The following is a 19273-nucleotide window of genomic DNA, read 5'->3' on the forward strand; positions in this document are numbered from 1 at the left end:
GGTGGAGGCCCGAGCAGGTGCCTCTGAGACAGAGCGGGGGAGATGGTGGGCATGAATCCCATACTAGGATGCCCTCCGAGGAGAGACCGAGAGGGCATCATCCTGGTGGTTGGGCAGTGTCCCTTGCAGGGGACTTTGTCCTAAGTCAGTGATGGGGTGGAAGGCAGTAGCCCATATAAAAAATCTAGGAATGTGCTCAAGAGAAGAGGACCTCTTCTGCATGTTTAAATCGAAGGGAGGGTTCCTCTGCCAGGAACTTGCCGGTAGTTAGGCCTTGGACTTTCTTAGGCTTCCATCAGAGCCTTATCTGGTGTCTTGTGCGCAGTGTGCAGAGGAGCGGGTGTCCGCCTCGGCCCCAGGCCTGCCTTGCAGCCGACTTCACTGTCAGCTGTAGAGTCCGCTTGTGGGCCTGGTGGGGAGAGTGGGTGCTCTGGAGACTGTTGGGGCGCAGGGACAGAACAGGAAGAGCATTGTAGCAAACAGAATTGCCTCACTCTCTTACTGTTCACATTTACTGGACGTAGGTATAGCCGGCCCACCCCATGCTCAGCAGTCCTTCCCCTTGAGGCCATGAAGGATAGTCCGGGCTTCTGTGATAATAAATAAGCTCTCTGCCTGTCTGTCCCTCCTGATTCTTATACATACACACACTCTAATACCAAATTTTAGCTCCTTTAGTTACGGGCTTTGTTCTACTGTGTAGTAGGATCCAGAATTTCCGTGATAAGGGTTCACCTGGCCTTCACTTAATGCAGATGTGAACGCAGTTTGCAAACAAAATCTCTTGTAGATCATGGGTGGTAGAAGCCGAATCCTAGCCCCGATCTTTCACTGCCAGTGCAGAGGGGAGGTCCTGGGTTCTCTGTATTCACAGTGGCTTTACCACCATGATGAAGGGTCATCGTTCCTCACACCAGCAGAGTCTGCTGAGCGGGCAGGGGATGGGGTCACAGGCCACCCCTGGTGTTCTGAGGGCCTGTTGGCCTTTTATCCTGCACTGAATCACTGGGCTAAGTGGAGATGGTCCTGGGCAGAGGCAGAGGGGTGTGGTGGCAGCTCTGGGATTACCCCAGGATTTAGGAGGTGTTGGTTGCACCCTCCGTCCTAGATATTACTCTTGCTCAGCACTAGCGCCCCCCCCCCCCCCCCCCCCCCCCATCTTTCAAACACAGCCCATGGTTGCCAAATCCCTGTATTGGGCTGGTTTGGGTCTGCTGACTGTTCGTGAAAATGTGTCAGGAGGAGCATCAAGACTGAGAGAGAACCGTTTCCTGCTTCATTTATGAGGTCCTGTCAAGTCCAAGAACTTATGTGGGACTGAACACAGGGATGCGAGGGTCTCCTTGGCATGTCTTCCAGGCAGTGGTCTTTGGTTGCCACGTGCCCCTTATGTTCCCCCACTTCTGATTCACCCCGGTTTGGAAGGGAGTCTGTACTAAGGATGAGTGCTTCATGGATCATTGGGTCAAGGCTTCAGAGGTTCTTGCCCACAGCTGCTTTTCTCGGATGAGATAGGTGGCTGGAGTGGAGTGGCGTGCAGAGTAATGGGGCTCTGGCCTGTCCTTGTGTGTATCTGTCTGGGGTCTTCATGGGCATGCTATGGGATTTTCTTTTCCAGGCTGACAGACAAGGCAGTGAAGGACTACTCTGCCTACCGCTCTTCCCTTCTCTTCTGGGCCCTCGTCGATCTCATTTACAACATGTTCAAGGTAGGCCTGACTGGCTTCTGCGAGGGTGTGAAAGTTCTGTGCTGCTGGCTCTGAGCCAGCCCCATGTCCGGGTGGCTGCTCCTCCACTGGCCTCTCACTGGAAGCAGACCACCTACCGTGGAAGGGGTCTACGCTGTACCTTAGAGCCTTCCGTCTGTGACATACACCTGGAACCAAGGCCGCTCCTGTCACCCAGTTTCAGGCCTGCCGCAGGTCATCCCTGGTTTGCTTTGCGTCCTCTGTCTGGGGAACCTCATTGCATTGTGTGAGTGTGACTCACTGCAGCCCAACTCATAGGGACCCTGCCTTCTGCCTTGAGAGAACCCTGGCAGGGTGTTCCTTTTACAGTCTGAATGGGACAGCTCAGTTGAAGCATGGTGAGAGTGTCCCTTTCCTGGGGGGGAAACAGGTGTGACCTGTGCAGGAAGAGCTGTCACTTGTAGCTTAGAGGTCACATGATGTGGTGCATCATAAAGGGGTTGCAAGAGGAATGACACGAGACTTTGCTGTTCCTAGAAGCAAAACACGTCCTCCAGGGAAACTTTGATGTATGGAGGGGGCGGGGGGAGAAGGGCTGCTTTTTGGCATTGAGACGGTAGGGACATTAAGTAATCCAGCCCCTGGGCCTGTCTCCTGTTGCTTCTTGTAGAAGGTGCCTACCAGTAACACGGAGGGAGGCTGGTCCTGCTCTCTAGCGGAATACATCCGCCACAATGACATGCCCATCTACGAAGCTGCTGACAAAGCCCTGAAGACCTTCCAGGAGGAGTTCATGCCAGTGGAGACCTTCTCGGAGTTCCTTGATGCGGCTGGTCAGTGTCAAGGTTTTATCTTTCAGAGATCTCCTGCAGCAGAACCCATGTGTGCCACAGGGGGGCTGGTCTTAGCTTGCATCTTCACAGCAGCAGAACTACTGGGAAGAACCAGCCTGTTGGTCCCTCCCACATGGTCTGCAAGAGAGATGGGAACACCAGGCCCCTGGGAGTAAGAACAGCAGCTGGGACATGTGGGGACTCTGCATCCTAGGCCCTGTGCTGCTCATGTGTTTGAGGTGGATACTGTGTTGCCCCCACTTCATAGATGGGGTAACTGAGGCGTGGACATTAGATGTTTCCTGTGGGGCATACCTGGAAAATAGGTAGAGTCTCTTAAATTCTTTTAAATTCCTGGCTGTTTCTCACAGTCTCAGAGAATTGACATGGAGCTGACCTGTCTTCTTCCTGCCTCTTGGGGCTGAGACTTCTTATGTCACAGCTACCCTGGGGAGATGGAGAAGAGTCCAACTCTGATTCTAAATACCATTTGGTAAATGGTAAATATCAAAACAGAGCAAAGAGCATCTTGGCTTGGAAGAACAGGGGCAGCACTTTGAACTGTTGTCCTGAGACACCCTTAGACAGTCCTTCATCCCATACCTGCTGAGGACAATTCTAGTTCTCTCCTGGCTACGGAGGCTGTGTACAACACATGTGTCATCCTCCTCACAAACACGTTAAAATTTGTTTGCATCTCCTCAGCAAGCCCTGGGTGACAGCCGAGGAGGTGGTTGAGAAAATGCACCAGGGTGCAAACCTCAGGGCCCTGTCAGGCCGAGAATGCTGGGACACCAGAGTCCTGTTGTTGCCGGCCTTGCTGAAGTCGGGGGGTGGAGGCTCCCAGAGCCAAGGCTGAGGGTGCAGGACCTTGCCTCACTCCTGTGTCAGCTTGTTGCACTTTTCCCTCGTGTTCATTGTGAGGATTTTGTGAAGTGTAAGGAAGCAGGAAAAACTTCTTCTCAGACCCTACTATCAAGAGAAAGCCTGCACTAGCATTTGTCCATGCTTTAGGGTGGCCTGGGTGGAAGCTGAGCACGGCCACGGGCCTCTGTCGGCCTGCTGCCACACCTGTGATCTGGCGGTCCCGCGTCGGCACTGCCCAGCACGGTTCAGAAGAAACATTAGCCTCGACGTTTCTTCCCAGGAGTGGTCCCTGCCAATGAGCAGCTGACCTGTGTACTGCCATGTCGCCCAGGGCTCTAGGGAATGTCCGAACAAAGACTGTGAGTGGGAATGGAAGAGTCCGAGCAAGAAGGAGGAAGTGGCAGGGGAAGGAAGGTGTTTGCCTCATTCAGGGCTTCCCAGCCACCCTGCAGCTGGTGGCAGTGCCCCTGGCCGGAAGCCGGGGAGAGCGGGAGCCCAACAGGCAGGGGGAGCTGGTGGCTTCACTCACCGGGGTCTGGTTTTACAGCATGATTTTATTACTTTGTTTAAACTGGTAGAAGATTTCAGAACATCTGACACACCCTACTCAAAAGCAAGGGCGAAACACCTTCCAGAGCCAATAAGAGGTAATGATCGGTGCCAGCCTTCCCTCTGCCAGCGCAGATGCTGGGGAAGGGACTTGAGTGGGAATGTCACCAGGCCTCCGGCTTAGCCACTCTACGCCTGTGAAATGGAAGCACCCTGCTTGGTGAGGGAGGTGTGGGGGGCCCACAGGGCCACTGAGCCCCTTCTGTGCGCTGGCACCTTCACATACACGGCCTCATTTAGACCCACGGCGACTGAACCAGGACTTGTTACTGTGTCCGGTTGGTGGTTGCAGAAACAGAGCTCCTGAGCTTTGGCAGCTCGTTGCAGGCCCTGGGACTCATGGTTGGAACGAAGCCCAGCTAAGCCCAGGGGCCTACTGTCCTGCTCCCTTCCTCTCAGCCCTTGGGGACACTGGTTTTAGCTTTTCCTTGGCCCTGGCCCCTCTGAGAATATGCTGAATGCTGTGGACTCTCTCCCCCCAGAAGACCCCTCCGCTTTGCAGTCAGGGTCAGACTGGAGCCCCCCTCTGCAGTGGTCCATGGCCCCGGATTAGAGCCTCTGCCCTGGGTGGCCATGGGGTCAGCCTCCCCCACATTAACGCCTTTAAACACCCAGTGGTGCCCGTTCTAGAACACAGCTGACTCCTCTGCCAGAACGAGAGTGCTTGCTCGGTGACTGTCTCCCCAGGGAGCGGCTGTGTTGGAGCTTGTCGGGGCACACCGTGTTCTCTGCGTGGATGGGGCAGCTGTGACTCAGTGGGGCTGGGGGCCCTGCGTGCCTGCGCCTCACCCCTCTGCCCGCCCCTGTTTTCCAGGCCTGTTGTCAGAAGTCACCGATCCCGAGAACTTCCTGAAGGACCTGTTGAACTCAATCCCTTGAACATCATGCGGAAGCTGCCGTTGGCAGAGACCGAAGCTAGCTTGCCTTCCATCCTCCGTGTTCTTCCCTCCTGTGCATTGACTCCCCCCACGGGACGCTGCAGCCTCACTCCTCCCTCCCCCCTCATGTCTTCTTGGAGTGGCTTGGGGTTTTTAGGCTTCCTGTTTTATCTTGTGTGTGTGGTGCACTAGCTATGAAGTTGTCTGTAACCCAAGCCACGGAAGGACGTGTACATACCTAGGAGCCTCGACCTGTCCTGGCCGACTCAACACTTGAGTGTGCGCATCTTGAGAAATAAACGAATGACTGAGTACACATTGAGAGAGGAGGTGTAGCCTGCTGCTTAAACCCACCCTCGGCGCCCCTGGCCAGCTGCTCTCCTTGGCCACGCGGCCCCCTCCCGCGCGAGCACAGGACGACTGCCGTGTCAGAGTCGCCGTTGGTAGTACCAGTGGAGCCCGTCTGCTCTTGGCCGGCGAGCTGGGGCAGCACGTTTGCGGAGTGTGAGCTTTCCTCAAACAGACCCCTCAGCCTCTCTTAGTTTTTTGGCCTTAAGAGCTGGAACCCAAAGACTCGTGGAGCCGATGAGTTGGTCCTCGGCCGGAGGCTGGCGTGGTGGAGTAATCCTGCCAGCTGTGCACCGGAGAGCTTTTGGCGACTTTGCTTCGGGCTTGCCGTGTCAGGGGAGGGCCTGGGGCTGTCTTCGCACTGGAATAACGAGTGGCTGCCTTTCCCTGAGCTGCTCTCTGCTGGGTTTGTGTGTGTGTGTGTGTATGTGTGTGTGCACGTGCGTGCATGCTCCTGTGCTTCCAGTCTTCAGGAAAGAGCCTGGGAACAGGCATCCTTTGCCCAGGGTCACCCCACCAGTAGCTGCCGGGGCTGCGGGCTTGTGCCCCCAAAGCTGTGCCAGCTGCATCTGGGGGCCTTGAAAGCTGCTTTGCCGTCCCCCTGGGCAGTGGCCTTGTTACTAGTGAGGAAGCAAGACTTGCAAGGGCCTCTCCCCAGATTCTAGGGCAAGGCTACGCCAGATGTGGCCTCATGGGGAGGAAGAGTTTGCTAACGGCCATCTTTCGTTCCCTGGGAGCCACTCTGCCAGTTGCTTCTCTGAAGACCGCCTCCTCTGTCTCGATGCCCAGCTTGTGTCGAGGCTCCTTCCTCTGGCCAGACCGTTGGGGAGAGGAGATCCCTCTCCACCCCATTCGAAGACCTCCACATCCCGAGGACTTGGTGACCCTCCCTCAGAGTCCCTAACTGGGCGGCCACGACAGGAGTGTCCTGCTTGGGGCTTCACCAGAGAGACAAAGGTGATTTGTGGCAAGAGCCCAGCTAGAGGCCCTGGCAGGCGAGAGTGTGTCTGTGCCCGTGTGCACAAATGCACGTCGGTGTTGGTGCTGGGTGAGGAGCTTTCTGGGGGACTGACGGGCTCTGGGGAGGGGCACAGCCGTGTGTCAGGTTCTCTCTGTGCTCAGATCCCAGCTTTGCCGCCTTACGTGTCTTCGCAGCCTCGCCCATAAGATGGGATTGTGGGCAACCGTGGGGGAGGACGTCGCCAGGTGTATGTGGGCTTCCTCGTCTGCTCTGTAGTCGGGAAACCGCTGCTCTCGTTAAGGAGTTCATTTTCGGTCTGCGTGACCTGGCTTTTTTCTTTAGCAAAGCTCCAGGTTTCAGCTGAGGTCCAAGTGTGTCTAGTGAAGGAGGATGAAGGACCTTGGTGTTAGGGACACTTGCTCCTCACACCGACCACAGCACGCTCACGCCCACTCTCACCCCGCATCTCCCGCTGGCTCGTGGTCCCCCGAGGGCCTGTTCCAGGTACACACTCGCTCACGTGCAGGATTGCTATCCGGAACATCCCAGCAGGGAGAGATTGGAGCGGCTTCATCCGGGGTGGCAGAGCCAGAATGGAAATCGGGGGAAGGGGCCGGGAGAGACTCTCACGATGTCACCTGCCAACCGGGTGTCGGGCCTGCTGTTTGACACCATCATAGCCTGAGCCACCTTCACGGTGACCCCTCAGGGCGTCGGGAGTGTTGACGGGCACCTGCACAAGCATATCCGCAGCCTGGCTCCTTTGGCCTGCAGAGCCAGAGTCACCAAAGCGCATTGCAAGGTGCTGGTTTATTTTTCTCTGCCCTTCACTTCTGGATTTCTTGCAGAAGCCTCAGGGAGTTCTGATTTCAGCCCAAACACCGCAGCCCCTTGCTCTCCATGTGACAGCTTTCCTGGTGTCCATGTGGACCACTGCGGTGACATCCTGGTCCCAGAGTGCTGGTGTGGCCGCCCAGGTCTGTGACAGTCCCAGGATGACTGGTACCTTAGGCAGAGCTTGGGCAGGAGCACAAACTGGCCTAGGGAGAGCCCCTGTCTCCTGACAGCAGTGTCGAGGGACCCTAGGCAGAAGGGCACTGGGTCCCTGCCTTCCTCAACGGACAGCCCCAGTTGGAGAATTCAGAAGGTTCCAGACTGGCAGCGCCTCGTCATGGCTGCAGTGGTTAAGCCCCTGAGGTCTGTGTTCAGCAATAAAGCTGGAGGAGGCATGTGGGCATCTTCCTCCCGGATTGCAAGGCCTCTGGGCTTCTCCGTTTGTGTCGCGCCTCTTCTGGCGGCCGGCTCTCCGAGTTCAGTTCTCTGTTAGGGGCTAAATGGGACGCTGGGCGGCCCCCTCCTCACGCGGCCCCCTTCTCTGCCCCGGTTGTGTTTGCTGCGAGCCGGGGGCTGGGCCCGGTCCTGCGCGTGTAGTTCCCACACGGGGCCTGCGGGTTAGGTGGCCGTTTATCCCACCTGGCCCCCAGAGGGAGCGTCCGGCCGGCGGGGGCTCCCCTACTGGCCTTGTGCGCACCTGCGAGGCTTTCCATCCCCTTGGCACTGGGCACTGGGCACGTGCTGAGGGCGTGACGGGGTGTCCGCGTCTCTGGCTTTGGAGAACCCAGGATCCTGTGAGGGGCGCTAGATAGGAATGGGTGAAGGTGAGAGGCAGGTGGCGCGGCGGCTCCCTCCCCAGCCTGGGCGCCTCTCCCATCCCCCGATCCCCCCCACTCCCCACACTTGCTCCCTGCAGTACGCAGCACCCAGGGGACGAGCTCCTCCAGCTTCCCTAGGCCACCTCGACCCTCCTTCTGCCTCAAGGTTGTTTCTCGAGGCTCCGATGCAGCAGAGGGAGCCGGGCGGCCCCTGAACGAGAAGAGGATGAAGACGGGCCTTTCCCAAGTGCCCGTGAGAACCGGACGCTTCACCTGCAGCACCTGCGTCAGCCCCTAGTGCCATCTCACGGGGCAGGTGGCCCCCCTTTTCCAGACTAGTGAACTGGGGTGCAGAGAGCCTGGTAACCTGGTTCACTCCAGGGTAAGGACCCAGCTCTGCCTGGTTCCTGAGCCTGGAAGGGTCTGGGACCCGGTGTGGCCCCGGCCCAGGTCCCCCTAGTTGATCGTCAGTGTTAGTGTATTGTCGCCTAAGAGAATCGCAGACTGTCCCGGGTCCGGAGCCCTTGGGAGTCTCCCCTCCTCGTGTCACGGCTGCAGGGCAGATGTTGGGCCCCAACACACACACGTGCACGTGCCGAGTTCTGCCGTTGCACCGGAGCCCGTTGCTTTGGTGACTCCTCTGCGTCCCGAGTCCTGTGTGTCTCTGCCACTCTGCGGTCCCTGCCCCGAGCGCCGCTCCCGTTCCTGCCTGTCCTTGCCTGCCGCCGGGTCGGGCGTCGTGGGCTGCCAGCTCGCCCATGCGGCCTCCCTGGGTCCCGGAGCGGCTGGGCCAGGCCCGGCTGGGTGCAGAGCACGGGGGCCCCGCCTGTGACGGGAGGCCCCCGCCGCCTGCAGTGCCACCTGAGGTCGCCTGGCCTGGGGCCGGCCACCGTCGGCCGGGGCTGGCATCCTCGTGCCCCTCACCTGTGCTCCTTTGCCGGCTTCGGGGGCGCACCCGACCCCTTCACTCTAGGCTGCGACAGTGGGGCGCAGAGGACGAGGGGCTCGCCTGAGGCCCACATCCCAGGCCAACAGGGTCTGGGGCACTTAGGCTCAGGGACTCCCGGCCTGTCCCCCCTGAAAATGATTTCCAGGTTGGCTGACGAGAAGACAGAGGGACTGGTGAACGGCTGGGAGGTGGGGGCCTTCTCCTCGGGAAGAGCCCGTGGCCAGTGGGGTGCAGGTGGGGGGCTGGCCTGGACCCTCGGGAGCAGGAGAGGTGGCGCCTGGGACATGCCCAGCAAGAAGACAGCCACCGGGCGAGGCCAGGGGGCTGGGACAGGACCAGCGTTAGCCCGGGGTGACCAGCTCCCAGGGACATCGGTGAGGGACCCCAACTGCCTCCCAGGGTCCGGCGCTCCCGGCGTGGGCGGGCTTGAAGAGCCGGGACCCAGCGGTCTCACTGGTCGCTCTTTGGTCCCTCTGCCCCTCTGCCCCTGTCCCTGTCACCCCCCCTGCCTCAGCTGCCCCGGCCCGCTCAGTCTCCACAAGGGGGCTCCTGCTGGAGCCCCCCCCCCCGTCCGGCTGTTCACAAATTTAGATATTTGCCCCCCCGCCCCCCACTCCTGTACGAGCACCCGCTCGGGCCGAGCACTGTGTCAGACACGGTCTCGTCCTCGCTGTTCTTCGTCCTGTTTCACTCAGAGGTGGATGCACTTGCCCAAGGCTGCACAGCCCTGAAGGGGGGGCCGCCGCCGTCGGTCTGCAGGAGCCCCGCTCATTCCCCTGGGCCTGCTCCCCCTCTGCTCCGGGAGCCAGGGCCCAGCCAAGTGCCCACGGGCAGGTGGGGCGGGCATGCGCTGGGAACCACGCAGAGGGCGGGACAGGCGCGCGCAGGCCCTGGGAATGAGCTCCTGGCTGGGATGACAGGGCGGATCCGTGGGCCCCACTGGCCCTAATGCCAGGGCAAATAGGGCAATTAGGAGGTAGCTTTTGTTTGGTGGGGCCTGCGTGCTGGGCTTGGAGCCGCGAGTGGCCGGCGGCCCGGTCCCCAGTCACATGGCTGCCCTCGGCCCTGGTCTCTTCGTGGGGATGAGGTCACAGCCCCGTGGAACGTGACTGCATGCGGCAGGACAATGACACTTTGTTTCTTCTCCTGGCTCCGGAGATGGTGGCCGGAGATGGTGGCCGGTGGGCTGATTCTTTTCACAGCACAGGACACCGATCCTTCCCTCCTTCCCTGCCCCCAGTTGCCAGAGGGGCTCCGGCTTCCCCCCAGGGTGACCTTACAGGCGGGGCTCCCAGGCTGCAGATACTGGGTCCCCGAGCCTTCAGGTCGCCCTTCCTCTGCTTTCCCTGCTCTGGCAGCCGCCCCTGGTCCCCCGACCACCCCCCCGGCCCCCACCTGCTGTGCTGAGACGCCGGGGGCTGGCCCCATCCCTCCCCAGCCCGCCCACCCTCCTCTGCCCCTCCGAAGCTGCTCAGCTCTGCTCTGGGGTCCTATTGAGTTCAGCTGGCTGTGCAGCCTTGGACCAAGCCCTTCTCCTCTCTGGGCCTCAGTTTCTTCCTGTATAGGATGGACATGTCTCATCTGGCTGACAAGGCGCTTGCACAGCACCTGGCACAGAGGAGGCTCTGGCAACGTGAGTCGTTGGGGTTATGAGTGACTCACCCCCAGGAGGGGCTTTCGCAGATGTGGTGTGGGTCCCATCGAAGGAAAGCGCAGCCGCCAGCGGGGCTCCTGCAGCGACAAGAGCACTTTGGAGGGAGTGAGTCTCCTGTCATCGGAGGCATCCCGACAGCGGTCCACAGCGGCTGCTGTGAATCGGACATGCACGGGGCGGGGGGGCGGGGGGGGATGATGAGGTCGAAGGTCATTTCCAACTCTAAGGGCTGGGGAGCAGGGGAGAAGTTCGAGGGCTCTGCAGCCACCCAGTGCGGGGTTCTCATTCGGCCTCCTCTATGCTGTGGGCCCTCGGCCAGCCGCCTCCCCCGGCAGCCCTGCTGGGGCCCTGTGAGGGTGGCCCGCAGTGCCGCCTCCCCGGATAAACGCCACCGTGTTCGTGAAGTGCCCAGCGCAGAGCAGGGCCCAGAGCACTGTGGGTCTAAGCAGCGTCTCCCTGACGTGGGAGCAGAGGCTTCTGAGCAGCCTCTCGCGGGGCCCTGCTGGGAGCCACCCATCCCTCCCGGGTGACTGGCTGTCCCCCAGCGGGTGGGGCTAGGCCGCGGGGCAGGACCCCACGGCGATCTCGAGGCCGAGGGGCCCTGGGGAGACGGCGCATCAGAGGAGAGAGCCCGCCCACCCCCAGGGTCTCCGCAGCAGCCTCGGGGGATGGAAGGGCCCGAGCCTGGGCTCTGGGGCGGGGGGGGGGGGGGGCAGCCGCGAACCCGACAGGTAGGCTGGGCACCAGGCCTGGCTGCCCTCACTGCTGCATTGCGCCGCTCCGGGGTTGCCCGCGGCCTGGGGCAGCTGCCAGGACGGGGCGCACACACGTGCACGGAGGCTCTCATCTTCCTAACTCCTGGAGGGTGGACGGTAGGCAGAGATCTGTCCAACGAGCAACGTTTTGGGAAACTGAGGCCCAAGAGGGGTGGGACTCGCACAGGTTCATGGGTATCCGGCACCCCAGAGCAGGATGGGGCCACCGGACGCCTCCCGGCTTCGTGCCCGTCAGCCCGGGCGAGTGCTCCCGGGGAGCTTTATCCCCACAGCCGCCCCCGTGAGCTGCCACTCAGGTCATCCCCATCCCACAGGTAAGGAGCCCGCGGCCGCCGTGTCGGAAGCAGCAGAGCAAAGATCTGAGCCCAGGTCCACGGTCGTTACCCCGTTGCCACCTCCCCAGCTGATGGGTCTCGGAAACGCCCGGACTCGAGTGGCCAGGACTGCGCGGGGCCGTCATGAAGGACTTCTTACTGTCCCAGGGGCCCAACGTGGCACATCCGTTCCAGAAGGGTTTCCGGGGGCGAGGCGCATCTGGCCTGCACTTGCACAGCCTGAGAGTAAGAACAGTTGGCACACTTGTGAAGGGTTGGCAGAAACACAAAAATGTGTAACAGAGGCCGTATGTGGCCGCCAGAGCCCCACGTAGTAGACCCGTGTCTGCAGGACACGCCTGCCGGGCCTGGGGCGAGCGGGGGATCCCCGCATCCGAGGTCCCTGACCCCCCGAGCCATCCTGCGCCTCAGGTCACGCAGCTGAGCTGGGAAGCACCTGCAGGCTGACTCCCCGGCCTGGCTGTGGGTCCATCCCCTGAGCCCGCGTCTGTCCAGGCTCCGGCCCGAGGCTGTGCGAGACCACCCTGGGGCCCGGGAAGGGGGTGTTGGCGCTGCTGTGGGAGGTGGGGCGGCGGAGAGGCTCCCGCTGTGAGTGCCAGCGGGGAGCAGTCAGGGGACCCCACTGTCGCGCCCACCAGCACACCCAGAGTGGGAGCCCCGGGGCTGCTAGAGCCCGCGGCCCAGCCTGGCCTCAGGGCCCGGGTGGCGATTCCTGCGTCCCCTTCTTGGGAGACCTCCGTTGGCGTCTGGAGACATGGGACGGCCCAGCTTGGCTCAGACAAGCCTGAGTGTCTCTGGGGCTCCCCAAGCAGGGGGAGGGCACGATGCCGTCGGGTGGGCAGGGACAGTGCCTGTCCCCGCCCATCCTGGGGCTCCCGGCCTGCCTCACTCCTGCACACTTGCCAAGGGAACCGGTCACCTAGGCCACCACCCTGCACACTGGATGTGCCTGTGCCCCACGGCGCCGCCAGCCCCGCCGCTCTGGCTTCAGAGTCTGGGCAGGGGCATCCGAGTGGCTGAGGGAGGCCGGGAGGCAGCCTGGCAGGCCTGGGGGGCAGTGAGGCGGGGCCCCCGAGACTCACAGCTGGGTTCAGATGCTGGGTGGTCGGAGGCCAGACAGAAGGACAGCTGTCCGCCCCAGACACACCGGCAGTGACCTAGGGGGACAGAGAGTGCCCGTCACAGGGCAGCTTCTCCTCAGCTGGCCCGAGTCCCCTCCTCCACGAGGACCTGTGACCCCGACAGCAGGACCGAGAGTATGACCGCTGAGCACTAAGCTCTGTGCTGTCCCCGACCACCCACAGCCGTCCCCGGGGCCCGCCACCGCCCTCTGGCTCACGGGATGCAGGGCCGGCGTCCAGGGCAGGTGATAGGAGTCCTCGGGAGCCGGGGCACAGGCCTGAGTCCCAGCGGACCAAGGGAAGGAGCAGCGGGCCCCAGGGTGGGTGGAATCGTCAGGGCAGTGAGGTGTGCGGCGGCCGGAGACCTTCCAGGCGGGGGCTCCTAGGTCGGGGGACCAGGGACAGCGCAGGGGAGACATCTGGGGGGAGGCCAGCCCCGAGGGCGGTGTGTCTGCGGCCCACAGAAGCCCGGTGCTCGGAAGAGAGAGCCCAGCTGCCAGGTGTGCGGCTGGTGGGCAGGTAGGGGGTGGGGGGGGAGGCTGGGGGGACAGCGAGGAGTGGGCAGGGGAAGGAGGGGACGCTAAGGAGGGTGGCTTGGCTGCTGTGTGACCCAGGGTGAGCCCCTGGCCCTCTCTGGACCCCGCTGGTCCCTGTGCAGCACGAGGGCACTGGGAGCCCCCAGAGACTTCCCCCTCCTTCCCTAGGGGGTGTCAGGGGAGCTGGATGGTGGTGCAGGTTCCTGGGCACCCCCAGCCCCGTCCCCTTCCTGGGCTGGGCCGGGTGTGGGGACCGCCCCACAGCACAAGTGATCATACGACTCCTCTTCCTCTAAATGTTTGGCTGCAGCCAAGTCCTGGGATTCCGAGGTGGACGAGGCTGCCCCTGCCGGTAACGCGGGTGACGGGGAGAGAGACCCTCATGTTAAAATCCTCCGAAACCCAAACCGTAGTGATCCACGAGTCACCTCATGTGAGCTCCGACGGGCCACCCGGCCACAGTTGGGGCAGGCACCCTCCCCGGGAGCTGCGGGCTGCCCCGAGATGTGAGGTGCGTGTGCTGCTTTGGGGTAGAGTCCTGGCTCCTGTGGTCCCATGGCCCCAGCACCCGAGTGAGCTTGGGGGGCCGCCGTCCCGAGCCTCCTGGGCGGCCACCAAGGTCTCCCGGCCTCGGCCCTCTGCTCTGGGAACCCGCCATCTCTCACCTGCCCCGCCTGCCCGTCCGTGGCCTCATGCGGCCTCGTTCCCCCATTTTACAGGTGAGCAAACTGAGGCCCAGGTCAGGGGTGATAGAGGGACCTTGAGGGCAGGGCTCAGCAAGTGGCTTCCAGAGTCTGGCCGGTGCCTCTTTCTTTGCCTCACAGCCTTCAGTTGCCTTTCGGTTCTCTTTCGTCCGCCCCACACGGGCCCCTTTCCCTCCAGCCGTGGCATTTTGCGGAGCTCGGGTCCGTGGCCTTGGAGGCTGCTCCAGCCTGGGTGTTGGGTGCACCAGGGAATGTCATTTAGCTGCTGCCTGTAACCGCGTGTGTCCTGCAAACGGGAAGGCAGCTCTGACGGCCTGATTGGGGGGGGGGGGGCTCATTACAACTTGCCGGCCGAGCGCAGGCATGGGGGGAGCACCAGGTCCACCCCGAGGCAGGGCCGGGCGCCCTGAGACCTCGGGGCCTGCTGAACCCCCCGGCCGCCCCTTCCCAAGGCGGCGGCGAAGCTGCTGGGGACCGCGGGGCTGCCTCCCACAGACCCCCCACCCCGTCTCCACGGTGACATCTCCTTCGGGAGCACCTGCCAGCCCAGGCACCGTAAAACCTGCTCGGAGACGTGCTCCCCGCCGCCCCCGCTCAGCCGTCCCTGCACCTCGTCCTCAGGAGAGCCTGGCTGCCAAAACCTGACAGTTCCTGGCTCCTGGCCCCCGGCAGACAGGGCTCGGGCCCCGAGACGGTCCCTGTGTCTGCGGAAGGCCTCGGGACGGCGGGAGGGCCGGGAGCTGTGACGGAAGCACCTGACACATGTCGCCCTGCCTTCCTCTGCGGTCGGGGGGCAGCCCGCTCTTCCTGCCCCACCGCCAGGACAGGCTGCCCATCACTCCCAGGGCAGCGGGTGCCCGGCCCCGAGGCAGTGACATCACCTGCTCTTGGGCGAGCTTCGTCTGCCAGGGCGGGGCCCCCACCAGGAAGAGGCTGGCACGTGTCTGGGCACCTGAGCCAGGCGGGTGGAGGGGGGGGGAACAGGGAGGCAGCCACGCAGTCAGGATCCTGAGGTCCCTGTGTCTTGAGTTTCCCAGCCTGCCCTGGCGCGGCCCATGGTCCTCTCCTGATGGCCTGGGGCAGGAATTCTCACCTGTGACTCTGCCTCCAAAAGAGTTAGGGCAGCTGAGTGTCAGGAGATGGAGGAAGCAGAGAATTCACTGGGTGCACACTTCTAGACCCAGGGTGGGGATGGAGGGGGGGTCAGGCAGGTGCCCCCCAAAGGCAGTGGGGCTGCAGGCCTGTGAGGAGACAGCTGTACCCATAGAGACCTTTCTGTTCCTCCAAAAAACCAAACCCTTTTCCAACCCCAGGGCCTTTGCTTGGATGAATCCCCTTCCCGAGTCTCAGGGACCACTTCACGGCCCCTGGGGCTGGATCATGGGGCACCCCCTGACAGGGGCCTTCCCCAGGGACTCATCCAGTGCTGCCCCCACCCCGTCTACCCCATCGCCCTGTCTCTGTGGCATGTGTCCCATCCTGAAGTGCCGTCTGGCTGTGTCTTGGTCACAGCTCTCTGGCTCGGGTGTAATTACAGTTAAGCATCAGCTCCTGGGTACCTGCGACCCCGAGGCAAGATCACAATCCTGTTCTCTCTGTACTCTTGGCATTAACCTGGGGACACCTGAGGATGCTTCTCCCCCCAGCCTCCCCGCTAGTTTGGCCTTTACAAGGATGAGCACCCAAGGGAAACTGAGGCAGCTCTCAACTCATTTTCGTCCGCAGCCCCATCTTCTGGACCCGAGCTGGACCCTACCTGTTCACAGGTGCCTTCCTGAGTATCCCTGGGACACTCAGGTGTTGGCCTGAGCGGGCCCGAGTGCCCAGCTGGCGCCCTGTCTCCCAGGGCCCATCTGCGCCGTCTGAGTGCTGAGTGAGCTTAATAAGGAGGAGGGAGGGGAGCCAGGAACGGCCAGCGGGAGGCCCCGAGCTCCCCCCAGTCCGTGGTTTTCACACCTTATTCTTTTCCAGCCAAACTGTAAATAGGGCCCCACCCGCCTCAACTCACCCTCACCCCATATATGAAGAGAAGCCCAAGGTCTAGCTCTGGGGACATAGTCCCGGTGGGAGCTGGAGTCCTACTTGCCGGGCAAGCCCCACCCCCAAGGGGGCCACGGCCGCATGCAGGACACAATACCTACCACTGGTCAGAGAGAACAGTCTTGGGGCCCTTGGGTGGCTCAGCGGTGGAGCGTCTGCCTCCAGCTCAGGGTGTGATCCTGGGGTCCCGGGATCAGGTCCCGCATCGAGCTCCCGCACGGAGCCTGCTTCTCCCTCTGCCTGTGTCTCTGCCTCTCTCTCTGTGTCTCTCATGAATAAATAAATAAATCTAAAAAAAAAAAAAAGAACAGTCTTGTTTTACAGATGGGGAAACTGAGGCCTGACAGGGGAGTGCCAGACGTTTCCACAGGCCTCTTCTCTTGGCCTTGCCATGCCCCAGCTACCACGGACCCCTGTCCGCCAGTGGGAGGCATTTGCGTGTGGCCCACCCTTTACCGGGACCACAGGTGGCTGCGGGCTGGCCTCGACCTTCTCCTATGCCCAGGGGGAGAGGGTGGGCCCCCCAGGATGCACTGGGGAGGGGAGGGGATTTCTGAAGAGGTTGTGAGGAGGGGAGGGCGTTCATCCGCTTGCCTCAGCCGGTCTCGCATAGCTGGGGGCTGCGCCATGACTCAGTTTCCCTCCTGAGGAATTTGGGGGACGAAGGTTGTTCCCACCGTGGGGAGTGGTGTCCCCAGCCGGCCAGGTAAGAGGCTCCGGGCTGAGCTCGGCTTGGGGCTGATGCACGCAGGAGCCTGGCCTGCCCGGGGCTCCCACGAGGCAGCCTGGGGGGCCGCCCCCCGCCCACCCGGCTCCCCTGCCCGGGATGCGGCCTGAGCGGAGTCACCGTGCTGGGCCGGGGCGCTGGCCGCACTCACAGGCCGGCCTTGGTCCCGGGCCCGCAGACGCAGGGGTTTGTCCTGCGTTGGGGCTGGGCCCGCCTTTGAGGTGGCCGTCTGTCCGGCGCACGTGGCATTCCCCGAGGAGAATGGGGCAGGCGACGGAGAACCCCGCACGACGCACGGGCCACCCCTCGGTGTGCTGGCCCAGTTAAAAAGAGTCAGCAGCCAGGCTGCTAGGAAGAGGGGCGTGCGTGTCCCCACGGCCCCCTGGGACGCCTGCCCCAGACGGCGAGCCCTGAAGAGCAGGGACAGAGCTGCCAGCGCCACCCTGTGTGACCGGAGCCACACACTTGCGAGTCCTCTGGAGGGGCTCAGGGGCGAGGCGAGCCGTCCCCCCGGAGGGAAGTGGGGAGGCGTGGGGTGCGGTGAAGGGGAGGTCAGGCCCGGGAGGATTCCCCGGCTGACACCCGCTAGCCGTCGGATTTCTGTCCCGGTCTGAGCGCAGGTTTCACTGACCACACAACGGGTTTGCTGAGCCTGCCCTCCCGGAGCCGGTGTGAAGACTCAGCAAGTTACAGAGGACTTTGTAAACTGCAGCGCTGAAAACATGGTGAGCTGTTTTTATTACCTGCCACAGGCAGGCAGATGACTCAAAATTCCCGAGTTCCTCCCTGGCGAGGCCTACGAGCCGTGCTGAAGGGCTGGAGGTGGGGAGGGTGGCGGCCTGTTCCCCCGGGAGAACCTGTCCTGGCTCAGGCTGAGAGTGGCCTCCGTCCCAGTTCGGATCTCCAACTGGGGAGATCCACCTGGACACCAAGCGTGCTCCTCCTCGGGACTTTGGAGAGGACGCAGTGGTCGAGGGCCCAGAGTCTGCAGCCGAGAGATCTGGTTTTGAATCCGAGCTTCGCTACTTACTAGCTCCGGGAAGGGGAGTGTCCGCGGGGTACCAGCGGCCCGGAGGACAAGAGCCCGAGCAAGGGGAGAAGGCCACCCCTGTGGAGGGTTGGCCTGTGTGGGTGCCACAGCCCAAAGGGTCAGAGGTTGTCCACGTGGGGGAGCGGCCCAGAGGGGATGCCCGAGCCTGCGAGGGGTGAGGAGGGCATCCCGGTATGTGCGCAGGGGGTGGGAGGGGTGGAGGGTGGGGAAGCAGAGGTGGGAAACTGGTTACACATAAGGGATCCCCCAAACTGGTCAATATGCTAAGGATAAAGGAAGCCAGACTTGCACGTCCGAGAAGGGAGCTGCAGGTACAGAAAGGGAGAGAAGGGAGACGAGCCCTGTGCTGTCAGATTGGAATTTCAAGAGTCTGTGTGGTTTTCAGTATGAGAGACACAGAAATAAATACAGATTTAAACGTGTGCCTTAGGCTCTCCCCGTGCAGACGCACGTGTGTATACATGCACATATGGGTGTCCTGCCCCCGGCCCCTGCTCTGTCCACTGAGAGGGCCCGGGAGCAGCACCTTCCCACTTGCAGCGAGCACCCTGGGCCCCCAGATGTTGGCTTCTATGTACCCTTCTCGACTACAGGAACCAGGGTTCTTTGGAGACCTGAGTCTAAGGGAAAGCGCAAGATGCCGCTGGGATATCTTGTGGCAGAAAGCAAGGGGACGCTCTCAGAATGATGGAGCCGGGCCCCGAGGCCCCAGGAGCCACTTGGAGGGGCACCCACGGGCCCTGGCAATGCTCATGATCACGCGCCATGCTAGCTATGGATTATAAGCTGCTGCATACAGCAAGGAGCCGTGCGTCCCTCCTGCTAGAACTCAGCAAGAGGATAAAGCGTGGGTCCGATGAAGAGACGGATGCTTGCACTGTTTCAAAGTGAGTCGTCACAAAGACGCATTAGTTACAAGGAAAGAAAGAGTAACCTGGCAGCAAGGAACCCTGGCAGGCACCACCTTAGTCAAGCCACCCAACCTGACATCACTGTAAGGGAAGGAATTCCAAGCCACGCAGGGGGCACCCAGGATGGTCCCAGCTCAAATGACTCTGGCCCACGAGGAAACATCCTCCGAAGCCACGTTCTACAGAAGAAAAGGACCTGGATGTCTTCAAAAGGAGGCACGAGTGTGTGGTTCAGATCGAGAAGCCCTGACAGCTCTGGATTCCACACGGGAGTGGGGGTGGGGGGCTTTTGCTATAAAGGGTGTTGCAGGGATCCCTGGGTGGCGCAGCAGCTTAGTACCTGCCTTTGGCCCAGGGCGCGATCCTGGAGACCCGGGATCGAATCCCACGTCGGGCTCCAGGTGCATGGAGCCTGCTTCTCCCTCTGCCTGTGTCTCTGCCCCTCTCTCTTGTGTCCCTCATGAATAAATAAATAAAATCTTAAAATAATAATAAATAAAAAAATAAAAATAAAAGCTTAGCAGAAAAGCATAGGGGCCTCTGGGTGGCTCAATCGGTTAAGCATCTACCCTCCGCTTGGGTGGTGATGCCGGGGTGCTGGGATCAAGCCCTGCATCCGGCTCCCTCCTCAGC

General features: G+C 61.9%; 1 protein-coding gene across 5 annotated transcripts in view; it reads left to right on the top strand.

Annotated features, from left to right (window-relative positions):
* UBR4 (ubiquitin protein ligase E3 component n-recognin 4) overlaps nt 1-5197 on the top strand; it is a 132806-nt gene extending 127609 nt beyond the window's left edge. For all 5 annotated transcript variants that reach the window (XM_072828086.1, XM_072828088.1, XM_072828090.1 and 2 more), the window contains 3 exons: nt 1619-1709; nt 2359-2521; nt 4812-5197. In XM_072828086.1, the coding sequence (XP_072684187.1) occupies nt 1619-1709; nt 2359-2521; nt 4812-4876 (319 nt within the window). In that variant the 3' untranslated portion in view covers nt 4877-5197. The remainder of the gene's footprint in view (nt 1-1618; nt 1710-2358; nt 2522-4811) is intronic.
* Nucleotides 5198-19273: the final 14076 nt, after the last annotated feature.

Source organism: Canis lupus, chromosome 5 (assembly GCF_048164855.1).
Source record: "Canis lupus baileyi chromosome 5, mCanLup2.hap1, whole genome shotgun sequence".
In the NCBI taxonomy this organism is placed as follows: domain Eukaryota; kingdom Metazoa; phylum Chordata; class Mammalia; order Carnivora; family Canidae; genus Canis; species Canis lupus.